The sequence below is a fragment of the Rousettus aegyptiacus genome, unplaced genomic scaffold (genome assembly GCF_014176215.1).
Source record: "Rousettus aegyptiacus isolate mRouAeg1 unplaced genomic scaffold, mRouAeg1.p scaffold_m13_p_7, whole genome shotgun sequence".
Classification (NCBI taxonomy): domain Eukaryota; kingdom Metazoa; phylum Chordata; class Mammalia; order Chiroptera; family Pteropodidae; genus Rousettus; species Rousettus aegyptiacus.
Genome location: NW_023416310.1, coordinates 77,274,628 through 77,291,277, shown reverse-complemented (window position 1 = coordinate 77,291,277; position 16,650 = coordinate 77,274,628). Strand labels below are relative to the sequence as shown.

At 57.0% G+C, this 16,650-nt stretch overlaps 1 protein-coding gene across 2 annotated transcripts in view; it reads right to left on the bottom strand.

The window, feature by feature from the left end:
* The window catches only part of SLIT3 (slit guidance ligand 3), a 583,670-nt gene that overhangs the window by 61,574 nt on the left and 505,446 nt on the right, over nucleotides 1-16,650 (bottom strand). For both annotated transcript variants that reach the window (XM_036224942.1, XM_036224941.1), the window contains 2 exons: nucleotides 6,649-6,792; nucleotides 5,258-5,421 (listed from right to left, as the gene is read on the bottom strand). In XM_036224942.1, the coding sequence (XP_036080835.1) occupies nucleotides 5,258-5,421; nucleotides 6,649-6,792 (308 nt within the window). The remainder of the gene's footprint in view (nucleotides 1-5,257; nucleotides 5,422-6,648; nucleotides 6,793-16,650) is intronic.

The window sequence follows — 16,650 nt, the reverse complement described above, 5'->3', positions numbered from 1 at the left end:
GGTTTCGTTCCCACCGCAGCTGACTCTCATAGGATAGGACACAGACTCCATGGCGTGAACCGACGACACAATCTCCTAGTTATCCTGGGTCTAGGACTTATCATGAAACAAGCAGAACGGGAGGCGCCAAGACCCCTCTTTATCGTCAGAGGCGGCAGGTTCCTGCACGGCCCCCACGGGGCACCGGACCAGCCCCATGCAAGGGACCCGGTTCTTGGGCCCTCATGCGAACTGAGCTCGGAAGGTCAAGGGAACGGACTAGACTTCAGGCCGCGAGGAGACCAGGGCCGGAGGGCTCCTGAGCAGAGGGGTCGGGCTCGGAGGGGCCTCACGGGGCCGACCTAAGGTCCCGGACTCACGTCAGCGCCACCGTTCCTGTGCTCACACTCCTCCCCGAGCGGAAGCGTTGAGGTGGTGGGCGGCAGAGGGATAATCGCGAGCAGGGCGACCTGCGGGCTAGCTGCCACTCGGGGAAATGACCTTGGCCCGGGACCCTTCCATGAAACAACGGGGCATCTGCCTTGGGTGCACCTGTCCCTTTGAATGAAAGACGACAGACGATGGCTCCTGAGCTTGAACCTGTCTACCTGTCTCACTGGCTGGGGCAGGGCGGCTCTGCCCGAGGCAGGTGGTGCGGGTGCGGAGCGCGGCTGTGCCCCAGTGCGCCCATCCGCGCCTGCTCCAGCCCCCGTCTGCTCCTTGGAGGGGCAGGCACTCCGAGAATCCCCCCCAGGCGCCCACCCCGCCCTCGGGGAGGCTGGCAGGCGGTGGGCTGCGGTGCTCCAGAGCAGAGAAGAGGTGTCCAGCGGCGGCGGCCATGCTGCAGGAGAACGCGGTGCTTTCCGCGGTGCTTGACAGAACCATGTTCCGTTTCCATCGTTCCACCACATGGTTAGATCAAGCACAAAGGAAAGCCCCGCGGCGACCGGTCAGAGTCAAGGTCAGGAAGCAGCGTCAGAGAGAGGACAGGAGCGTTCAGAGGAAGCAGCGTGGAGAAGCGGAAGCCGGAGCAGGCCCCCACTGAGTGTGATTAGTGCCAGGAGTGGGGTTCCACGGGAGCGCTTCTGAAGACAGGAGTCCCCTGCCCCGTGTCCCGCCCCAGGAGAGACACAGGAGGAAGGGGGGAGCGTGGGTGGAGCCTAGTGGGCACTCCCGCTCAGGAGTGTCAGGGCGGATCGGATCCTTCCTGAGAGAATTAAGACGTCCGGTGTCTGTGGTCATATCGCTGGCCTGAACTGAGCCCCTAAACCCCACTCAGTGACACCCTCGGATCTGACAAGACGGCGAACTCAGCAGAAGCATCTTCCGCCTGCTCTGTGACCTCGGGCCCACCCCCACAGCAAGTGGTCCCATCAGAGCCTACTGCCCCAGCCCCTCGGATAGAGACAAGGCAGTTCCCAGGAGCCTAGCAAAGCCGCGATGATCTTCTTTGGGAAAAAGTCCTTTGGTGGGCCACAATCCAGGAGCCTCCTCAGTATCCTCCAGGGTCCCCAGAAACCCTCTGGCTGACAGATGTTCCTCTCGGATTGCTGGAGCTATAATTGAGAGGGAACGCATGTTCCTGGCCAGGGACAAAGGCAGGAGCCAGCGGGGCCCCGGGTTTGGGACCAGACACCTTTGGTACCGACGGTTTGAGAACACTGACTTCCACCGAGGAGGGGACCAGTGTCCCTCATGATCAAGGGCCTCTTTCAGATCAAGAGAAGGGAGGAAGGGGGGGAAGACACCAGATTCTAGGCTCTTTCTTGATATTTCCTGTTTTTTTTTTTTTTTCCCCCATGGCTGTGAGTCACGTGAGTGGGTAGGGGGAAGCAACAACCAACTATTTTGGATGCTGAGGGCCTAGATGAGGGCACACCATGAAGGGGCCAGGGCCAGGCGACTGGGACCCTCCCTGCCCTGCCCTCCGACAGGAGAGATGGGGTCACTGTTCCTCCACAACACGTTTTTGGGACAAGATGGTCTCAGCATCTCGGCGGTGCATGGATCGCCCGCCACGGTTGACCAGCTAGTCACGGTCGCCGCACCGGTCTGGGTCTGGCCCGTCCTCTTTCTATGCCCTCCCCCACCTGATCGAATGGAGTTGGCCACCGGCATCCAGCCCGGCTTCGCCCTGACCGCCAGGCGTGCGGGGCTCTGTAAACACTCTGGTTTGGGGATTCTGTATTCAGGTTTGATTAGGCACATAGGACCAGAGCAGGGAAGATCCATCCCTCTCATTCCTGCCTCCAGGCCTTAAAATTGTATCTCCTTCTCTCCTTGCCCACAACAGAAGGAAGTGGAGGGACTAGGGAAAGTTACCCAGAATCTTCAAAGCACCTCAGAAGTCCTGGGTTTCAGATCTTGCCCTGAACACACTACCCTAAACCGTAATAGAACTCTTCGGCTGTGAGGGCCCCAACTTCGTCCTCTCTAGCATGGCCTGGGTGGCCCCCGAGGGCTCTGAAACTTGAATTCCCCGAGTGGTGTCTTGCTGTCGGCCATCTTTGGACATAGGAGTGTGTCGCCTCCCTCTGCACTTTGCACCACGAGAGTTTCTCCTTGCCGACTGGATCGCCACACACGAATCGCGCGGGCAGGATAGAAGACAGACGGCAGCTTCCAGCTGCTAAGCGCTCCCCCTGGGATGGGCCCGGGGTCCCAGGCAGCCAGACGGTGCCTTTTCAGGGGGACTTAATCTGATGGTCCGATTACGCGGGCTGCAGCCTTCACCCCTAACCTGATCTCGCTGCCCAAGGCAGTGGGTGCAGCTGACAGAGGCAGACGCAGGGCAGCTGGAAAACCAGACGCCCCGCCCACGGAGGGGCATTATGCACTGCAGGAGCGGCCCGCAAATTGGCTCCTAATTACATCAGCTGTCTTTGCAATGGGGCGCTTTTAAGGGAAAGTAAAACGCAGAGTTATTATCTGTCCAACCCAGTATGTGTCACCTGCCCCTCCTTTCTTCTGAAGCTTCCTGGAAACAGAGCTTTAGATCTACGGCTTCTGTCTCCCCCAAGGCCAGGGCCGATCTGGGCCCCAGCGTTTCTCAGAGCCAAGGCCTTTGGAGCTCAGCAGTAGCTCTCTGTGCCTTTCTTCTCTGCAGCTACAGAAAATAACAACACGCTGAATGCCATGCGCCAGACTCCTTGCCGCTCTACCTTTCTCTACCTTTATAGAAACAATCTTTCTGCTTGGTATTGATAAAAAAAAAAAAAAAAAAAATTAAGAGAGGGTCAACCTAAGAGCCCTGCCCCTTCTCCCCGCCTGTTTATTCCTACCCAATAGGCAAATAAGCTGGGCTCCCTCCAGGGCAAAGGCAGGCGGGAGGGGCGGAGCGGGAACTGGAGCTGGCTCTCCTGCACGGAGTCCTGGGTCGGACTGCTGCTTTTCTCTCCTACTTGTGTCTTTCTGCACCTCCCCTCGCCCGCAAGCACAGCCTACAGTCATTCCAAAGAAACTGCGGAGACTGCGTCCCTGGAAGACGCCAGTCCTTGGACCGCGGGCCGAGTCCTTTCTGTCCTTGCCTTGCAGAACCCTGGCAACTCTGGGGCCCAAGATCACAACGAGACCCCTGCGAGACCAAGGGGTCGGGCTGGACAGGCGGCACGCTGCCTCCCTCTGCCTTTTATCGCTCTTCTTCTTGGGCATCACTGCTTGTCAGAGCTAATGAACTCGGCCCTGGCCAGACAGGGGTAAAAACAGAGGAAAGAGGTGTGAGTCAAGAGCAAAGGCCCCTGGGAAGGATGGCTGTGTCTCGGGTGGCAGCTCTGGGCCGGGAGAGGATGTTCCTCCCAGAGACGCTGCCAGCTCCAGAAAGGAACTTTAAGAAAGAGATCAGGGGTGGGGGGTGGGGTGTGGGGGGATTGGGCGCGGCCATAAGACTGAGAAAGAAAGTCATTCGAGCAGCTGGCCCTCCCTCCTCTCCCGGATGTCCAGGAGCGAGCCAGGCCTGGGGTCTGGCCCTGCCTCCACCACTGCAGGCTGTGACCTGGGGGTGCCCCATCATCTCTGAGCCCTCGACTCCCTCCGCCGCAGAATGGAGCCTTGTCCTGCTGACCTCACAGACCACTGGAAGAACCAGATCCCAGCAGAAGCACTCGGCATAGTGCTCCCCTTTAGGTGAGAAACTGCTTTCAAAACGGACACTTATTCTGGGAAGACAAGTCGGGAACAGCGTCTCATACTGCCACCAGCTCCCTGTGTTACCCCCAAGCCCTCTCTAGGTATTTTCTTTTGTTGGGTGTGTGTGTGTGTGGGGGGGGCAGGATAATAAAGAAAGCTAAAGTTTCTCACTCTGGAGACACAGACTAAGTAATCTGAGGACAAGAACAACTTGCAGGGAGCAGTCTGCCTGCTGGTCCTCTCCTGGCGACCAGTGCCCACGCGGGGCATCCTTCCCGAGAAAACTCTCACATAAGGCTCTTGGGCAGGGCGAGAAGCAAGGTTCTCGCTGACACACAGATTGGAGGGCTGGCTCCAACCCGTCTCAGCCCATCATGCGATCAATCTCTCACCACTGGGAGCACAGTGCAGCCTGGTGATTCTTTTTCAGTAGCAAATGACACAAATGATAGTCATTTTTTAACTGCCTGTTCACCTAGCGATTGGGTCAAGGAGAGCTACTTCTCTTTCCAAGATGAGCTGAGAATCCCCCCGCCATTCGCCCCTGCGTCTTTCCTGGGTGCAGCGGGGAAGGAGGTTTGTGGAGGGAGCTTGGGAACTGGAGAGCAAAGCTTTGCTGTCTTCCTGAGCAAAACCCTGCTGTTCTCGCCGTAATCAGAATGTACCAGTCTGAAGTGGGGGAGACGCTGGGGAAAATGTCTGTGAAACCTATAATGCGCCGTGGTCGAAGGACTGTGCCAAGGTGGTCTTGGACGGGATGAGAGGTCCCCAAGACTACCCGCCGCCTGCTGCCTGGCCCGGCGTGTATTTCTCTGCCACTTGGGGAGCACGCTTTAGGAGCTAGAACAAATGTGGAGAGGCCGCCCCAGCCTCCGGCTTCCACCCAGCCCTGGAGATACGCTGCCGCCTGGGCTCGTCTCTCTTGAAACAGCGTATCTGCCCAGCCCATGCTTTTATTGTGTGCCTGTGTTTTATTTCAGATCCATAAGGTAATTGGTTTTCTGCAGGACTAACTGAATTTCCCCAATTTAATTTGCAAAGATGCTCCCCAGGAGCCATTACAGCATGTGCTGTCCTCCAGATTGCATTACTGGCCTCTCCGGGCCGCTGTTGCCGAGTTGGAAAGTGGGGCCCAGCCCTGTAACCTGATTACCTGAGCAGCGGAACTTCTTGCTCTTGACCTGGCTGATGCGCTTGTTGGCCAGCCGGCGTGGGCTGCTGCAGCGGGCCCCGCTGGTCTCGATGGGGTTATCCTGGAGGTAGTCTGCCAGCCACTTCAAGTGGCAGTCGCACACAAATGGGTTTTGGGCTAAGTGGCTGCGAGAGGGAGGAGAGTCAGTCAGGAGGGACCCACGGTGTCTGCTCCACCCCCACCCTGCTCGGTGCTGGGGGGGGGCAGGCTCCACCCCTCATCCCTCATCACTTCGGAGGCCTTGGGGGACGTGGAAGCTGATTTTAGACAGGACTCAGAGAGGGGGCATGGGACCTGCTGCCTGTAAAGGATAGTCGCAGGTGCAGCTGGTCTGGTCTGGGGACTCAGCCTGCCCCCGACTCAGGGCAGGACCCACCACTGAGCACCGCGACTCTCACCACTCCCATTCTGACGGGCGAAGCGAGCCGCGGGCCCAGGGTGTGCACTTGGAGCAGACTGCGCTTTCCTGCTCCGAGCTCGGGAACGCCACGCGCATAAAGCAGCTGGCAGGGCGACCGGCACATGGCGGGGGTTCCACGTACAGTAGCGGGAACTGCTATTATCTGCAGCACCGTGGGCCTTGCTTCCCCCGGCTCAGTAAGGAATCTCTGCAAAGCGCGGCACACAAAGCTTGGCACGTGGTGGGGGGTCAGGATGAGGCAGCTGTTCCTGCTTTGTTGGTTGCTATCTCTGGTTACTGGGCCAGTGGGTGCCAGATGACTCAGAGAGTCTCCGGAAGCCCCCAAGCACATGGGTGGGGCTAGGGTCTCGGGCCGGGGCTGGAGCCACCAGAAACAGAGGCTGAGATCTGGGGTCAGCGGCCACCTCTCTGACTGAATGACCTAGGGACATCTGCGGTGCCTGAGGAGCGCGGCGAAGGACTCCCAGAACACCCGAATCGGAGGCCTGGTTTTGCAGGCGGTCGGCGGGCAGGAATGGGTTATCGGCAGAGATGGAGCTGGCTCGGAATACAGTGGCCACAGTGGCTAAGAGAGCAGCCGAGCAGCACCTGCCTGGATCCAAATCCTGCTTCGTAAGAGCTGCGCAACCTAAGAAGCTACTTATCCTCTCTGTGCCTTCGTTTCCTCGCATAGAACTGGGGGATCGCAACGGCGCCTGCCCCGTAGGGCTGCTATGAGATCTGCCTAGAAGGGCGGGGGTACCGAGTGGGGGCGGCACGGTGTGAGTGCTCAGCACGGGGGAGCTGGTGCTCCCGTGCCGTCCTCACTGCGGGCTCTGGACGTCCTCGGGGACGTGCTCGCTGTGCCCGCATGTGGGGTGATCTCCGTGATGGGGTGTCTGGGGTCCCCTGCTGCCTGGGCACGCGCTGGCGCCTGAGGCGGCATACTCACAGCGTCTGGACGGCCTGCAGCGGGGCGAAGAGCCCCTTGCTGATGGTCTGCAGCTTGTTGTCGTACAGGGAGAGCAGGTTGAGGTTCTGCAGGTCCTGGAACGTGTTCACCCGCAGGCAGTTGATCTTGTTGGCGTTGAGGAGGCTGCAAGCAGAAGGGAGGCTGGTGACCCGCCCACCCTGGGCACTACCCGAGGGCCAAGGGCTGCACCTGCAGGCAACGGCTACAGAGCTCCAGGCGCTCTCCTTCTGGACTCGGGCTCCTGCTGCTGAGCAGACGAGAGAGGGACTTGCATTCCTGTGGCCACAGAAACTCAGAAGACGCCTGGGCTCTCGCACGCCCGGTCACCACAACACTGCCACAAACTGCCACCGCCTGGAGCCTTCCCTTGAACCCACGCCCTGGAGGAGGACCTGAACGGCACCCCATCTGCTTTGCTTTCTGCTTGAGAATGCAGCGATTCCAGGAATCACACCCAAAAAATCATCTGGCACAACTGTTTCCAAGTGCTAGTTGACTAAGGGCAATTTTGATTTCAGTAAGTCCTAAGAGTTCTTTTGGATCACCAATGCCACTGGAAACCTGATGAAAATGACAGGTCATCCTCCCAGAAAAATTACTCAGGGGTGGGCATGCATGCATGCATATACTCACTCACTCACTCATCCATTCGTTCATTCGATCATTCGTTTTCTCTCCTTGCGGCCTGGTCGCTGCCCCTTTACGCTCTCTTCCACTCCACCCCACTCACGACCCTTCGGTTACTGAAACACTCCATGTGCGCTTAGGCCCAGGTCCTTGCAACGCTCTCTTTCCCCCTTTCATAAGGTGGCTCCTTCTCCCCCTCCGCATCTCAGCTCAAACATCGCCTCCTCAGGAAGGCCTGCCCTGACCTCCGCACCTGAGGCATGCCCAGACCTCCCGTTACGGTCCCTCATAGTCCCCTCTTTATTTTCTTTGTAGCATTTTTCTCGATTTGTGATTAGAGGGTATTTGTTTTCTTGTTTACCATTTGCCTCCTGCCCAAGACTGCAAGCTCTCTGATGGGACAAATGACATTTACTTTCTTCCTTCCTTTATTCTTAGTGCTTAGCACAAATGTCTATTAAGAAATACACTCAAGTCCATCTGTAATTTCAGGGGGTCGTACCCCTCCAAGGCGGCCCTCATCCCCCAGGGCCAGCTTTCCTTCCCACGAGGGACCCATTCTGCTATGGCTTTAGTGCTTCGGACCCCTCCCCATCATAAGAAAGCATCACAGGAAGGCGCCTTTTCGGGGGACCTCTGGGTCAGCATGGATAAAGCTGTGAGGGTTAGAGTTTTCCAGATGGAGCTGGAAGGCCAAGTGGCTTTGGGCCCCCTTACGATGCACATCTCCTTTACGGTCCTGGATGGACAAGCGGTGCCCTTGAAAGCAACTTAGATCCCTTCTTACTTCCTCTTGAATTGACGTGGGGAAGGGGGAACTAAGCTAACCAGCTAACATGTTGCACTTTTAAAATTTCTATTTCCAAGGCTGACGCTGAGCTTTCGGTGGCTCATGAGATTTGTAGTGGGCTGGCTTGTCCCCGGAGGCTCTCGGTGCTGGTTCCGGGGGGGACTTCAGTTGGCAAGGGTGGGGCTCCCACGGGAGCTGAATCGTCCGTGCCACCTGTGCTTGCTGCAGGCCTGTGTGCAGGCGGACAGCTGTGGCAGTGACAGGCAGAAGAAGAACTGCCTGTTTAATCTGGCTAATAATGGGCACGGTCCCGAGGGTTCACACAGATGTCCTCCCGCCTCGCAGCGGAAAAAAGCTCATGCTGCTAGAACACGTCTCATGTTTTCCAAAGTGCCTCTCCAACAGCCTGTTCATCTCGCGATAAGCTGAGAAGATGGGCAGAGCCAGCCTCACAGGTCATATAGGTAAGGAAGCTGAGGCTGAGAGCTTGGCGGGTTCATCTGGGGTCACACACACTTACAGGAGCATGCAGGAGGTAGTGACGATACTCCAGGTCTCCGCAGGGTTCAGTTTCTTCCTCATAAATCGCCTCACGCCTTGTCTGCCCCTCCCATCTCTATCTCCTTTGCAATACTTCCCCCGAGAGTTTCCTGCGCTTTGTATGTTACATTTTAGTAATGTTCAGGCCGCTCCACTGTGGCCATGCCAAGAAGGATGCTAGGATGCTGTGGAGCAGAGAAGCAGGCAGAGAAGCAAGAGGACCCAACAGGACCAAGCAAGCAAGATTCAAGAATGCATGGACTCCACACGCACGCACATGCACATACGTGCATGCACACGTTTTTTGGTTTGTTTAAAAAGAAAAATAAGGTTTGTGGTGAATGACTTGTTCCAAACCTCGATATTCAGGACCTTCTGAGGCATCACCTAGGCTAGGAAATAGTGAACCTGTCAGGGAAGAGACCAGAAGAGAGGTGCCAGTCTGATGACCTGGGGACAGGCTGCTCCCTGGAGCACGCTGCAACGCCCCAGATGCAAACATGTTCGTTCAGCGCTCTCAGTGTTTTAAAAATTGGGAACACACACACACACACACACTTCTATTTTCTCTGGAAAACTTTCAGAAGCTCTAGCAACACCTGGTCCCCTGGAGGCAGCTGCGGAGTGGCTGTCCCCTTGAGAAAGGACACACGCTCTCTGTTTGCCCCACCCCGCTGCGGCCCTTCGCCAGCTCATCCTACCTACCTCGTCTGAGTAGGCATTTAGCTTTGAGACCCGAGGGCAGACTGACAAGCTCAGCTGCAGTACCTGGTTCTGAGCAGTGCTGACACTGGCCAGGGAAGGATGGCCATGGGGAGGGACGGGTGGCGGCTCTGACCTGCCCGGAGAGGGTACCCAAACGACACACGCCTCTGGCGACCGCCTTCACCCCTGGAACTATGAAGCCTTCGTTTCCTGACCCAGATGCTTTCTGTTCCCTTTTGCTCCTAGATCTGTCAGCCTGGGATGTTATCACAAAGATGTAAGGCATCAGAACCTCCCGGGCTGGGCTGGCAGATGCTCGGCAAAGACAGACAGCACGAGGCGCAGCCTGCGTGGAGCAGGGGCACAAGGAACAGAAAGGCAGAGTTTCCAGTCCCTTGTCCTCTCCCAGGATGCTTGGCTCCTCAAGGCAACTTGGAGATAACATTAAGCTGCTTATCCCGGTTTGGATGCTGAGGACAGCCTCACTGACCCTCGGCACTGGCAAGACCTGACAGCCTGTCCTCTGTCCTCTCTCCCTTGGGAGGAAAGCGGCAGCCACTGCACTCAGCCCGGCTTCTGTGAATGGATCTCTGAGCCATTTGGTACTTGGACAAGAGCTGGAGGGGAATTCAGAAAATACCCTCTGACAGAGCGGAGAGAGAAACGGCTATTTGGGATGGGGTTTGGCAGTTCTACGAGGCGTCCTGATCTCAGGCCTCGCCCTTGCTCACCGGAAGGGTGGATGCTCCGTTCTGGTCTGTCCTGGCCCGGCCCCCTTTCAGGTGTAACTGCCGCGTGACCCAGTCACAACGATGCAGCACCATCCTCAGGGACCATGTTCCGTGTGCGGCCCCGCGCCAAGCACATCCCAAAGCACCTTCCACACAGGGATTTCCTTCATCCTCACAGCAGCACTAAGGCTCATTTTGCCTGTGAGGAAGCTGAGGGTCAGGCTGGTGACGGCATAACGAAGGTCACCCAGCAATAACTGAAGCTTCGGCCTGTCTGAGGCCAAAGCTCACCTCTCACCCACTACATGAAACCCATACTCTCTTTTCCTTGGCTGGCGGAAGGTGTTCCTGTCTCCGGGGAGTGGCTATTTGTGCTAGCTTTGGCATGCACCTGGGCACGCTTCACGTGGATAGAGGTCTGACTGGGTCTAGAAGACTCTGCTTGCCTCTTGGATGTAGAGAGGCATCAGGAGTCCTGCCAGCTCTTAGGAAGGACTTGGCGCTGAGCTGGCAGAGGTGGGCTGCTCACCAAATTGCCATTGGCACAAAGTGGCAGGTTCTTCGCTGAGCGGCTTGCACCTGTGCAAAGCAGGGTTTCAACCTTCAGGGATCATTGAGTAAATGCTGATTTGGGAGCTGGCATGCTTGGCTCGGGCACACCCTGCATTCTCACTCTCCTCTGGGCAGACCAGGGGACATGGATGAAGCGGAGAGGACGGCATCCCTCATGTCAGGTGGGATGCCCCAGCTTGCTTCACATGAGAGGCTGCCTGGCACACAAACGCAAAACGGATGCCCCGACTAGATCTCAGCGTCATCTACTGATCTTACTTCTATGTGATCTTACTGCTGGATACAGCGAGTCTGGGTGTTGGGGGGCATATTGTGTTTGTAAAAATTTCCCCAGAAGCAGATCCAAGGAGATCTTTTGGGGCCACCTGCTCTCGGACCCACCTTTCAAAGGAACCTCAAAGGCCATATAAATAAAAAGAACAGGAAGGGCCTGGGGTGATCAGGCCAGGGAACAGCTGGGGCCATTAGGTCATACCTAATGACGTTAGGTCACGCCTAACAGGTAATAAGCGCTACGCTCACCACGTACCTTACCAATACTAACTCACTGACTCTCCCCACACCACCTGACAGAGGACATCTCTGACACACAGAAAGTGTGAGTCCGTCTGACCGAAGCTGCGCCAGTAGCAAGCGGTAGGCTGAGATTTGGAACCGAGCCACCTTAGTCCAAAGGCTTCACCCCCCATCATTCTGCCCCCCGCTGCACGCCCGCCTCTGAGGGACCACGGGAACCACCCAATGCTTACAGGAGGAAGGAGCTCCGTTCTCGTAGCCATTCTCATGCACTTAGTAATGATCCGATAACGAGAGGAAACGAAGCGAGCCCCGTCCCCGTCAGAGCGGGAGCCCGCGCGCCGGGCACCGCCTTCTACATTGGTTTCCCCGCGTCAGCTGCGCGAGGCGCTCTGCGCCCCACCCCTCCACACACGCACCTTCTTGGAGCACTCTCGGCTTCCACACGTGTTCGATGTCAAGAGGTATTAGCACTCAGCCCACTGACTAACCAACGTAACGATGCCGCTGAGGGAGCATCCTTTCCGGGAGCTGCTGCCGTCAGGGAAAGCGAGGTAGGCAACAAGCCACCGGGGAGCCACGGAGCTGGAGCTCGGGGGCGGGGCGGTCAAACGCCCCGAGCCCAGGCCGAGGAGCGCTCCTGTGACTCGTCCTTCTGCCGGGGCACGGGGCCAGGGGCTCTTCTCACTTGTAGCAGCTGGCAGCATCGTTCATCCAGGAATGTGGGGGGAGAGGGACCGCATGAGGAAGGTGAGGTCCGCCCCGACCAGTGAAAAGAACCCAGCGCACCGCGTCTTCCTAAGGAGGCCAGCGGGCAGGAGACCTCTGAGGCCCCGGTTTCAGCTACTATCCTTGGCCACATCCCGTCAGTGACGACTCCCCCGGGGCTCGCAGGCCTGCGCTGCAAGGCCTGGAAAGCACAAACATCTGGAGTCGGGTTTAATGATAAATTGCATTAAAATCACCTTGGCAACTCCAGCGGTTCGCGTGTTGATTCAGCGCCCCAGAGCTATCATTCCGGGCGGTATTTCTATTCGGCACACCTGCTGTGGGTCTGTGGAGGACAGCGGTCTTCCTCCTCCGGCTGAGGTGGCGTTTGTCTGGAAATGCCACAAGCACATCCCGAACCACGGAGCACAAGGTCTTCCCGAAAAACTGGTGCTGACCAAGAGTGCAGCAGCCCCTTCCCGGACAGTGAGTGCGGGAAAGGACTATGGGGCAGAAAGGCGGGCCCGGGCTCCTGCTAATTGGGGGCTTCACGGAGCCCCCTGTTCCCAACACAAGGCTGGGGAGTCACTTTCCACTTCATAAACGCTCAGATGCAGAGACACAGGGGGAAAATATGGAACCAACAATCGCGTGGCATAACCCTTCTCTGGCTCCTTCAGTAGGAGCGTTATTTTTACAGAATAGGTTAAGAGGCCCTCTGTTATTAAAAAAAAAAAAAAGTTTTCTGTGTGTCCCAGACACTATTTAGCACTACTACGCACTGGTATAAATTATTAGTGGGGACGCCGATTAGGGGAGCTCTTCTGAACCCCTGGCCAAGCTGTAGCACAGAGTCAGACTGTCCTCGTTAATGTGTCTTCTTCTTTAAAAAATCCTCCAGAATCAACCCTCTGCCCTCCAGAATCTCTTCATTACTTGTGATAAGAACAATTCTCCTGCCTTAGAATAAGCATGCTCTCGTCCTTCCCCTATGAAACATGGGGGGCCAATTTTGACCTTCAGCGACCTACCGAGGCTGGACACGGGGAGGAACCTGGGATACGTCGCGCCACGAGGTCCAGGAAGTCTACCCCGCCCGGAGGCCTCTCCGCGCTTGTGAAAGGGCGTCCTGGGCCACGTCCTGCTCAACACTCACCACGGGACACAGGTGGAACCTTCCTGGTCCCAGCTAGGGACAAGGTGGCTGTTTGCTTCTCTCGATAAGGACTGTGCTGCTGGCCTCGGTTGAGGGTTGTCATGGTGACTCCTGATGCAACGGAAACTACAAATGCGGCAAGGCCATTGGGTGGCCTGTCCGAAAAACAGGACCCCCTCAAGCTCCACAGGCGCAAGAGGGCGCTAGCAACAGGGTCAAGCCCCTGGCCTTTCCTGAGGCAACCAGCGGGGAGCTGAGGTTCTGAGACCAGAGAGCGGGAGCCAAGGCCTGCTGTCAGGAGATCAAGTGGCCTCACCTAGTGCGACCTGGCTTGCCCCTCCGTCTCCCAAAAGCTTGTCGCGTGGTCACTTGTCTGTCTATGGCAACCTGGTTACTAATCGGTCCTTGAAGAGGCGTCAACCATTCACTCAGTGACCAAGAACGGAAGGATCCAGAACTGAGATCTCCCCAGGGGCTTTCCCTGGGAAGTCCGGGTGCACTGGAGAAGGCAGAACCCCTCCCTCAGAGGGCACCGCAGAGTACGTCTGCTCCGCTGCTGGGGAGAATTCTCGTCACTCACTGAACCCCGTTTTTAAGCACAAGCGGCTCCTTGATTGCCGTCTCGCAGGGCTCAGGGCGAGCGCGAGGGGCGACAACGGGCCAGAGAAGTGCCACGGGGGGACGGAGGCGCGCCCGGGGGAGCCGACAGGCAGCCACCAGCGGCCCCCTCCTCAGCCGGCCCGAGTCAGCAGGGAACTCTTGTCCCGTGCAAGGCGAAGCAGCTCGGCAGGTCCGCCCGCCCGCGCCAGGGTCTGCGGCAGAGGTCTCCCGCACGGACCCCAGGCTCGGACTGCCTGCGCTGAGTGACTGTGGCTGAGCTCCTTAACCCTTTGGCGCCTCAGTCTCTCCATCTGTGGAATGGGCCTTTCGACAACACCTTCCTCTTAGCCGTGTTGTGAAGATGAGGGGAGATGGTGCGTGTGAAATTACTTAGCACAGGGTCTGGAGCGCATTAAGCTTTCATAAATGTTGCTGCCATCATTAGCTGCGGCAGTAATACCAGCAAAACAGCTGGTGAGGGAAAGCGAGCTGTAGGGAGCGGCGTCCTGCTCACTGCCCTGTAACTGGCATGTTGCTTGGCAAACTCCGAGATCTTCCAATGGTCTCGTCTGCCTTCCAAGAAAATCGCACAACAGGTGCCTGGGCTGTCTTAACTTATCCCAGTCCCAAGACAGCCTGGTTGGTTGAAGACCTCCCAGAGCAGGCTTCCCATTGACCGTGGCCAGCCTCTGCGTGGGAGCTTCCCCCTCACGTGACTGCCTGCCCCATCGGAGTGACTTCGCATGCCTGCCGCGCAATCGGGGAGCACGGGGCGGATGCCTTCGCCCGGCGGAGCTGTGACGGCACAGCTTGCCGCTGCCCGTCAGAGGAGGAAGTGATGGCTGACCGCTTTCCTTGCTTCGGCGAGGACTGGGCTCTGAGCGACAAGGCGTGGGGTCTGGGGGCGCCCTGGCTGCCTGTGCACCCAGGATCGCCATCTCCACAGATGTCCCAGGAGCCTAGGAGCCTGGGTGGGCAGGGAAATGAAGGGGAGCAAGAGCACTCACCCTAAGTTTCCATGAGGAAGGGATGGGTGGGGCTGGGAGAAGAGGGCAGGCCACGTCTCTGGTCAGCCGGCTACTTCTCTCTCTGGCGTCTGGAGCATGCGCCGCTGGCATGTCCTGACTTGGATGTCCTGACTGAGAGGCCTCCAGTTCTTAGCGTTTGGGGGTGGGGAGTGTCTCTAAACACACTTCTTGTCCAAATGGGGCCCTGAATCTCTTCCTGGCAGCCTGTTTGAGGGAAGCTGACAGACTACCTTGCATCCCCCATAAATAAGGGTCATTGCTAATAACTCATAGATGCACGTTTATACAATGAATGCCTGCAGGCACTGCGCGAGTTTAAGTCCGAGCAGACATATTAGCTATTTTCGAACATTTGAAGACTATGAGGATAGCCTTTTCCGGGTTTCCCAGAAGCCATTACTGAGGTTTAGCATAAGAAAGAGCTTCCTAACCTTGTAACTACAAAGCGACAAGGTAGCACAGAAACCATCAAGGAACCAGAAGATTTGTCAGAGGGAGGGGCTTCTGGAGCAGCCAGGTGAGAGGCTGTGCTCTGAGCGCCAAGTTCCTTTGATCTACGCTTGTGACTTAAACTAAAGGAGGTGAATCTCATGAGGCTGACACCCAGAGGACATGGCTTAGGGTCATTCCCAGGCTGCTGAAGCTTGTCCCTGTGGACCCATTTGCTGCGGCCTCCGAGACGCTCCCCAGCCTGAGATAGTCTGCTTTTTAGGATTGGCCATCTGTCAAATGAGCACGTCAAGAAAATGCCCCAGGAGGGCTGGGTACATACAAGTTTGACGGGATGGCAGAAAAGTCTGCAGAGACTAAGAGGTGGCAGCGGGCGGGACGGCCGACCACGCCATGACGGCACCATGGCAGGAGCCAGAAAGGAAATGTCTGAGATGACCACGTGCCGCGGAGCCGGCATGGCTGGGTGACGCACCGATGACCTGAGTGACACGGAGAGACAGAAAAACACGCGCCTCTCGCAAAACACCTTCGAGTCAAAAGAAAGGAAATTACCCAGACTAGCAGGGTGTTCTGATCAGAGCCTTCTTATCAGAGCGCCTCTAGTCTAACAAGGAGAAATCCAGCCTTTAGTGGGCTGAATGCTAAGTTAGATCTAATCAGGACCTGCTTTCCAAATGCTCGACAGGAAGTCAAAACACTTGCTGGTTCTTTCTGGAACCCGAGCCTACCTGAGTTGTGTCAACTCTTGGTCTTGAGAGGCGGGGGGGGGGGGGGGCAGGGTGCTTTATCTTTACTCCCAGCTACTCAATTCTGTCTGCTTAAAATGGCGATATTAAACTATCACCTCCCCGGCTCATGCAAAGTCCTGTTCTGTGAACCCATGACTGCTTTCAGCTCGGCCTGGGGTACCGGGTTGCATTTCCTCGTTTAGAAGGAAATGCATTGATCCAGTCCTCGCCTCGTGCCATGCCCCGTGCTAGGCACTCTGCTGCATGTTATCTTTCCCCTTCGTGCACGCGAGGGCGTATTCGTCTCCACTCCAAACACAGATTGCAAGAGGATTCTGTAAAAGGATATTTGCCCCAGCCTAGCGGAACAGAATACCCCCAAAGCCACCTCAAGGCTGATGCTATTGTTTCTCTTCTTTCAAGGGATTAATGGCGACAGTTAACTAGCCGTCTGGTGGCCGTTATAACCTACGGTTTCTTTGCTACTAGCAAGGAACACCATCTGTGAGACACCCAGCTCCCTGCAGAGCCCTGGCGTGCCATTCTAACAAATAGCCTTGAAGGCCCACCGAGGGCTGGGACCTTTGAACGTGAACATGCCCACACAGGCCGAGACAGACGGCAGGAAAAAAGGCACCGAGTTTTCTTTCTCTCGATCCCAGCCTCATGGAAACGAGCCTGACTACTGCTCTGATGGATGTGCTGTCTGGAAACTAGCTTCTCGTCGTGACGTGATTCACACAACTGTGTTGTCCAAGGAGAACCTATCCAGGCGGAGCCTGAAGGACACGGGACGGGTGGGGAGCGGCGGGCCGGAGGAAAAGTC